At 45.8% G+C, this 8,585-nt stretch overlaps 1 protein-coding gene across 2 annotated transcripts in view; it reads left to right on the forward strand.

Moving 5' to 3' along the window:
* LOC133107982 (transcriptional coactivator YAP1-like) overlaps positions 1-8,486 on the forward strand; it is a 36,934-nt gene extending 28,448 nt beyond the window's left edge. For both annotated transcript variants that reach the window (XM_061217357.1, XM_061217358.1), the window contains 4 exons: positions 766-944; positions 3,198-3,331; positions 5,278-5,390; positions 5,655-8,486. In XM_061217357.1, coding sequence (XP_061073341.1) covers positions 766-944; positions 3,198-3,331; positions 5,278-5,390; positions 5,655-5,893 — 665 coding nt within the window. In that variant the 3' untranslated portion in view covers positions 5,894-8,486. The remainder of the gene's footprint in view (positions 1-765; positions 945-3,197; positions 3,332-5,277; positions 5,391-5,654) is intronic.
* Positions 8,487-8,585: the final 99 nt, after the last annotated feature.

Consider the following 8,585-nt stretch of genomic DNA (forward strand, 5'->3'; position numbering starts at 1 on the left):
AGATGGTGAATAGTTCTGCGTCGGTTGGTTTGCGCATTTTCTCGCTACGATGTGGCCCTCTCAAAGTAAAGAAGACGCATGAAAACGTTTATGAAGTTATTTAAAAGGCAATAAACCAACATGAGAGTTCTGACGCTTGCATTTGAATGCATGAAACCTTTAAGGCCGGACGAAAGAAATCAGATGGCGGACAAAATTGATTTGTGGGGGATAACGTTGTTTTCTCCTCTGTGCAGTTATTGTGATATTGTTTGAACAATGAGGTGAAAAATCATAATTTTTAAAAAGGGTCTGTTCTCGCAGGGGCATGTATCCCAAAGCAGGATTACTGAGTTCACTGGATAACTGCAGTAGTAAAAACCCAGAACAGCTCTTTTTACTTCAGTCTATGTTCCAGATCTGGCAGAGTTCTGGGTTTTACTGAGTGTAGTTACCCAGCTAACACTGTGATACAGGGCCCTGCGTGGACAGACCCTATCACAAAGCAGGATTACAGAGTTATGGATAACTGCACTGAGTAAAAACCCAGAACAGCTCTTTTCACGCCAGTCCATGTTCCAGATTTGGGAGGGTTTTGGGTTCTACTCAGTGCAGTAATCATGCTTGGTGATACAGGCCCCAGCTCTGTGGGAGTTTGTTGTAGCTGAGACTCTGGTCTGAGGCCTATGTCAGTCCGAGCATGTCTCTGCTGAGCGCTGACCACACCTGCGCCCTCCGGTGGTGGAGCCGAGAATGACGCCCCCGTTCGTCCGCTTCCCTCCCCAGCTCTGAACCAGCAGCGGATCAGCCAGAGTGTTCCGCTGAAGCAGCCCCCACCCATCTCCTCCAGCCCCCAGGGAGGGGGGGTCCTGGGGGGCAACAGCCAGATGAGGCTCCAGCAGCTGCAGATGGAGAAGGAGAGGCTCCGGCTCAAACACCAGGACCTCCTGAGACAGAGGCCCCAGGTCAGTGCGCCCAAAGCCCCTCCGAGCCCCTCACAGTCCCGGGGTGTAGCCTGGTGGAAATGGACTGCATTTATATATTGCTTTTATCCTAATCTCTTTACAGTTAATGTCTGTCATTCACCTATTCTCACGCACACGCACACGCACAGACACACATACACACTCACTGACACACCAATAGCGATTGGCTCTGACCAGCTAGCCCACACACACACACACACACACACACACACACACACACACACACACACACACACACACATCCACACACACACACACACACATCCACACACACACATTCACACGCGCACACACACACACACACACACACTGTTACACTCACCAGCTCGTTGGGAGAAATTGGGGGTTAGGTCCAAGACGCTTCTTCTTTTCATGACTGCCCCCCTCTATATGGCTGCCTTATAGCCTTATATAGCCTCAATGGCCATACACTTTAATTAACTTAAATGATGTTTGTAACTGTTAAGACTGGCCCAAAATCCAGTGGTTGCAGTACTGTTGTTAATTAGCGTAGCATTGATAATGATTGCAGCTCTGCTCAAACTATTCTGGAGTGTGTAGCTACAAATAAAGGAATAACCCGGAACGCCTCAAGGGCAACTCGAGAACAAGTTCCTCTGGCCTCTTGACTTGGTTCCATTTTGCTTCAAGCGCTGCCATCAATATTGCCTGTAATTCCAGTGAGGCACAGATTGAACTAGTTTTCAATGCTCGGCGGAAGTTTTTTTTTTTTTGTGGTTTGGCGTTGTGCCCCGGCTCCGCCCCTAGATGACACATCACTAACCCGCCGCCCTTCTTATGTGAAAAGGTGTGTTTACATCCGCTCTCAATATCAGCCCAGATAATCTTCAGCCATAGAGTCCTACAGTCTGCAGAAAGTATACCTTTCACAATCTGTCTTCAGCAAAAACCAGAGTTCAAAAAGGGATCAGGAAGTACAGTAGTTCTGGGGGGAAAAAACCCACAAAAAAACAAAACATTTTTTTATTTAAGTTTTGCTATGTATTTGCTGTGTATATGACATGCCTTTTTGGCTAAAATGTCAGCTAAGCTAGCGATTAAGTGTCAGAATTCAGCATTTCAAAATTAGTCTTCAGAATCTGTCCTTTCTTACTGCCAGCTGAAACCAACATCTCCAGATGAGAACTTTGCTTTCCGTTGCTCCAAAACCAAGATGAAGTGTTTTTATAAACCGCCAGGGTGTCTAGCTTCAGTTTTACATTCTTTATAAAACGAGTCACATCCCGCTTTTGGAGGCAAAAAAAGGAGGAAAATTTGAGAGGCTGTGTTTTTGTGTTTTTGGCTGTCCTTGTTGCATCACGGCAGTTATTTAACTGACGCTTTTATCCAAAGCAAGTTAAAGTTGATGTGACATTAAGGGCCAAGCTCAAGGGCCCAACAGCTGCACTGATCTTATTGTAGCTCCAGCTTAAAGCACCAACCTTTCAGGTCCCAAAAAAGCACCCTAGCCACTCCAGTCCTGGAGGGCCGCAGTGTCTGCAGGTTTAACTCTAGTCCTGGAGGGCCGCAGTGTCTGCAGGTGTAACTCCAGTCCTCGAGGGCCGCAGTGTCTGCAGGTGTAACTCCAGTCCTGGAGGGCCGCAGCGTCTGCTGGTTTAACTCCAGTCCTGGAGGGCCCCAGCGTCTGCAGGTTTAACTCCAGTCCTGGAGGGCCGCAGCTTCTGCAGGTTTAACTCCAGTCCTGGAGGGCCGCAGTGTCTGCTGGTTTAACGCCAGTCCTGGAGGGCCGCAGTGTCTGCTGGTTTAACGCCAGTCCTGGAGGGCCGCAGTGTCTGCTGGTTTAACGCCAGTCCTGGAGGGCCGCAGTGTCTGCTGGTTTAACTCCAGTCCTGGAGGGCCGCAGTGTCTGCTGGTTTAACTCCAGTCCTGGAGGGCTGCAGTGTCTGCTGGTTTAACTTCAGTCCTGGAGGGCCGTCAGTGTTCTCAAGGCCAGAACTGACAGCTGATTGATAGGAACCCACCGAAACCCCCCCCAGACACTGTGGCCCCTGGGGATTTAGTTTGACTGTGCAAGGCCATAGGCTGGTCCCAGTGAGGTGGCATGCTTTATGTGGGGGAATCTGTGGAAGAGAGGTGGCTGGAGGGTGCTAAAAACATTAATAAAAAACTATTTCCTTTATACACAAAAAATCTGGTCTTTGAAGGGTTGTGTTATGTGTCTTTCGGTCTTACGGCAGGGTTGAGCTGACATGTGCGTTTGCGCTTTTTCAGGAACTGGCTCTGAGGAACCAGCTGCCCACCAGTATGGAGCAGGACGGCGTGGCCCCAAACCCGGTCTCTTCCCCAGGCATGACCCAGGACGTGCGCACCATGACCACCAACAGCTCCGACCCCTTCCTCAACAGGTGAGTGGCAGGCGGTGCCTCTGAAACGCTGTGTGAGCATTGCCTTGCAGTTATTTAGATGAAGCTTTTATCCAAAGCGACTTACAGTTAAGACTAAAGCAGGGGCCACTCCCTGCTGGGGCAATGTGGGGTCAAGGGCCTTGCTCGAGGGCCCCAACAGCTGCGCTGATTTTATTGTGGCTATACTAGGGCTTGAATCACCAACCTTCCAAGTCCCTGTCAAGTAACTTAACCAAACAATCAATCAAAACGTTATTTATATAGCACTTTTCGTACAATTGAATGCAGTACAAACTGCTTCACATAAAAGAACATATCAAATAGTCAAATCATTCTAGAACAGTGAGATCCAAAGCGAGGACTAGAAAACAGCAGAGAGACCAATTCACAGCACAAAAACAGCAAGAAATGGCACAGAGACCAAGATAAACGTCAAATAAAATAAAACCACTAACCACGAGGGCAATGGGGGGAAAGCGAAGGCCTATCTTCACTGGCTGACGTGGCTTTAAGATTTCCAGTACATTGCATCACACAGAGAGAGTCAGTGTGTAATGTGTGGATATGACAAAACAGCACGGATTCATTGCAGCCGTTTGTTTTCCGGTCAGTTTCTTCTGCGAGCGTTTTTGTGGAGAACACCGGGAACCCTGTTGGGGGATCTGTTGACATCCTCTTTCCGTGAACGTCACGCATACCGGCGAGAGGTCTGGGATAAACCGGTCTTCTGTGCGTAACGGACACTGAGGGTTTGTTAGGGGAAGGGGAGTGGAGGCACTCCGTGTCTGTGAGATAAACAGCAGGCCTGTGGATAAGCCTAACCCTGAGCACATGGCTATGATTCGGGAGGTCAGGAACCACTTTACATCGCCCTCTGGTGGACGGTTTTGGAACGCCGAGCGGAGGAACTGAGTGAACAACATGAACAACAGAAAAACGTTTCAGTGCTCAATTTGTATGCACTGAAAATGTGCTGTCTATCACTGGTAGATCTGCCCAGAGATGAGGCCTGAATCGCACAGGAGTGACTGACAGCGGGGAAGGGGGAAGTGAACCGTGTGAATTTTGGGTGTTTAAAAAAAAAAAAAGAAGCCGGTTTTGACAGGTTCTGGTCCTCTGGGGGGCGAGTGAGGAGCCCCAGCCCTGTTTCTCAGGGCTCCGGGTGGGGGGGGGGGAGGTCCCATGAGAACGCAGTCTGACTGATGGACGGGACAGTTCCTCTGCCCCCCCCCCCCCTTCTCTCTCACAATAGCACCATTCACCCCCCCCTCACTGGCCCCCACTGCCTACATATTTTATTTTCTGCTAATTAGTATCGGCCTACAGGACCGGCACATAAATATGCCCCCCCCCCCCCCCCCCACCACCACCCCGGCCCCCGCTAATTCTTATCGCGGAAATAAGAGGGTCTATTCTTAGCGAGCGCGATATTCTCGGCGTTCTGCCCGACCCTGGTTTCCACGGACTGAATGGCCCGTCGTTCCCCGGGTCTGTGCAAATCTGGATCTGCACAAACATGCTGACGCAGGAACTCCCAGCGTTTCTGAGACCCAATTAGTCTGTGCAGTACTGAGAGCTTTCAATACTATTCATTTGTGTTGTTGTGTTTTGCCAGCCTCTTTGTTTAATTGGATGCAGGATCCTTAGGGTGTTTCAGGGCCAGAACTGAAATGATCTAGATCTTTAACAGTAATCTTCCGCAGAAAGCGATTTTCTGTTGCTAGTTTTTTTGGCTTTGTCGTTTATGTATTGACTGAATCCAACTGTTCGGTCATTTTCATTTTTGAATTCAATTTGGGCACATGATCGAATAAATTGCCTTTTGACAATGGGCGTCTGTTCATAAAATGTCAGAGCTGCAAATGTTTATGTATAATATACTCAACCGCAAGGGCTCTGTGGTAATGTTGTTTCCCTCTCCCTCTCCCTCTCTCCCCCTCTCTCAGCGGGACGTACCACTCTCGAGATGAGAGCACGGACAGCGGTCTGAGCATGAGTAGCTACAGTGTCCCTCGCACGCCTGACGACTTCCTCAACAGTGTGGACGAGATGGACACGGGTAAGCGCTAACACCGTTAGCATTACTGTTACTATGGCTACACGTTTGCTCTTACCATGTCTGAATATGTCATCGTTTTTTAATCAAATACTTTTTTGTATTTTAATCCAAAACCATTACGTAATTGACCCAGATCTGGATAATAATGTTATAAGAATGAAGTAGTGGTATTGTTAGTAGTGCCTTTTAAATTCATGTAGTATATTAACAAAAACAAATTACCAAAATATGAATGAAATGTTTATTTGTTTGTTTAACCAATAGGTGACTCCCTGGGCCCGGTCTCCATGGTGACGCAGCCCAGCCGTTTCCCGGACTACCTGGACACCATCCCGGGCACGAACGTGGACCTGGGCACCCTGGAGAGCGAGGGCATGGCGGTGGAGGGCGAGGAGCTGATGCCCAGCCTGCAGGAGGAGCTGAGCTCCGACATCCTCAACGACATGGAGTCCGTGCTCGCCGCCACCAAGATCGACAAGGAGAGCTTCCTCACCTGGTTATAGAGAGGCGGGGAGAGCTTCCTCACCTGGTTATAGAGCAGCGGGGACTCACTCATACCGCACGCTCCACACCGCAAGCTCCACACACACTACCACACTACTGCTGCACCAAGGCCAATCTGTGAAGGATCTGGAGAGATGCTAAAGGACATTTCAGTCTTCCTTTTTTTTATCATTATTATTGTTATTATTATTCCACCTGCAAAAGGACAAGCAGCATCGCAGGCAGCAGGAGTTCTTATTTTATCCTTTTTATGAGTTTATTATTATTTTTTCCTTCACTCAGTATCTCGCTTACTCACGTCCTCAAGGCTGGCCCATGAATTGACGATTTTTCTGAGGGTTCCCCCCCCCCCCCAAACCCCACCTGCCCCTCAGTATCGCTGTCTGTCACCCCCTTTAAGAGCAGAGTCTGTGCACTGCGGTTCCTTCACCGGCCCTAACCTCATCTCATTTCTGTGCAACACGACTTTTACTTCTTCCTTTTCTGTGCCGACAGCTTGGGGTTTTTTTGTTCTTTCAAAGCGTTTCATTATTTTAAATTTTTTGTATTAGTCTGTCTTTTATGTGAGCCTGAGAAACCAAAAAAAAAAAAATATGAATATGTATCTGATGTGAAAGGTTCTTCTCAGTACTGGTTTGGAGTGGGGGTGATTTCGACAGGCTGGCTGTGATGTAGTGGCGTTGTGCAGCCAGGAGGGGGAGCTCCGTGATTTCCAGTGCTGCTGCTTGGCTGTGCCAGCAAGTGTAACTTAAAACCTTGTCAAATCAAGTGCCTTTCCATTTGTTTTCTTTTTTTTTTTGTTTTTTTGGAGAGAATTAAAAAGAAAAAATAACACTACGCTACTATTTTGCAACGTAAATCAATATATGTGCTAAGCTGTTTTTAAAAGATTAAGCTTAATGGTTCTACATACATTCATGTTCAATAATCAAAAGTATCTTTCCATTTTAAAAGTAGAGGTTTATAAAAAATGTATTGTATTGGGAATTAGGGATTTTTAAGGAATCCTAGCTTCTTTATATTTCAGTCTTATTTAAGCCTGATTCAACCTTGGGTTGGTTTTTTTTATTTTATTATCCTTTAATTTAGGTTGTTAGATTGATGTATAATAGATCAAGCAGCCTTCTTGTAGTCCTTTTAATCGTTGCTGATTTTTGTAGGTGAGTTTTAAGAGGAGTGTTTGTTTTGGGCCACCTTTCAGCACATCACAACCACAACGACACCTGCCTAACCTCAGGATGGGAACATCACTCAAAATGGAAAAAAAACTAAAAAAACATTTTAAAAAAACAAAACCATGTTTTGCTCTGCTTTTCAGTGTTACTCTAGAAACCATGTTTTGGTTGCCAAGGGTGCAGAATTATTATTTTATTTTCATTTGTCTTCTTACTCATTTAGCACTCACATTTTTGGTAAACCATTTATTTTTTTGTGAGCCTAATGCCCGAGTAGTGCAAGGCTGTTATTGCATTGAATTACATTTATTTGCTGGATGAGTGATTTGCAATGTAGGATATTGGCTATAGATGCTCTTGTTCTTGATGTTCTGTTGTTTGGACGCTCTATTGTGTATGGACACTATTAGTTGAGTGTTCTCTTGGCTATGGACGCTCTTGAAAAGATGACTTATTTTCCTATAAGACATAAGTGAGAATAGAGAGATGGAAGGGGCTGGTGTTTCCCAGACCTCTGTGCTGTGATGGACTGAAAAGGCTGCTTGCAGAAGGTGGTTTACGACACGTTTCAGATGGTTAGACGACAAGGGTAGAGTTTTAGTTGTAGAAGTTTTCGATGGTAATTCTGAACGATGAGAGTTGTAGGATGTAGGGAAATTCCAACATGAGCAAACTCGATCAAAATGTCAGTCTGGAATTTTTGGTGCGGCTTCCAAAGAGTGTTTTTATTCCACTTTCCCTAAACTTGTCTCCCTTTCTATGAGCATGAGCAACATGTATGCAGATGTATGTGAAATATGTTTGCATCAACAAGTAGGTGAGGTTAGGGTCTTTGTGTTTTTATGGAGAAGACAAAATGGCTGTGGACACAAGATGTGTATTGTATTGACTAGGTGGCTAATTTTAAGTTTTTAGTTGGTAGTTTTTTTTCTGAGTTTTGGATTCAGGATTTGAAATGGTAAGTGAGCTATCCCCAGTCTTTCATTTGTTGCTTTGTCGTTTACATTCTAGGTCTAGGAGATGCTACAGTGACCGTTGTCTGGATTCCGATCAAGAGAGTTTCCTGTTTTAAAAATCAAACGTTTACATGGTGGCAATGTTTAAAATCCTATAGAAATGCAGAACAATAGAAAGATTATCCTTTTGTCCTTTTAAAAATGAATTGCATCACTACGATGTTAAATGTGATTATTTCTTTATTTTTTGTTTCCATGCAAGATGAAAACAAGAACAAAAAATACTTTAACCCACCCACAAAATTGTATGATTTATTTCTTTTAGACTTTAGTTCTGACATTATTGTCAAAAATTGAAAACTACATTCAGTGTTACCATGGGAACCTGAGTGAGTTCCGCATTCTGCAGTTGCATTCAGAAACATTTTATTTGACACGAGGCACAGTATTTGTGGTGGGGATGGGGGATGGGGGGATGGGGGGGTGGGGGGTGGGGGAAGGGGGTGTGGATGCAACTAAAATGAAATTGTTTTAGAAATTGGTGATACCATTTAGAACTG

The sequence above is a fragment of the Conger conger genome, chromosome 13 (genome assembly GCF_963514075.1).
Source record: "Conger conger chromosome 13, fConCon1.1, whole genome shotgun sequence".
NCBI lineage: Eukaryota > Metazoa > Chordata > Actinopteri > Anguilliformes > Congridae > Conger > Conger conger.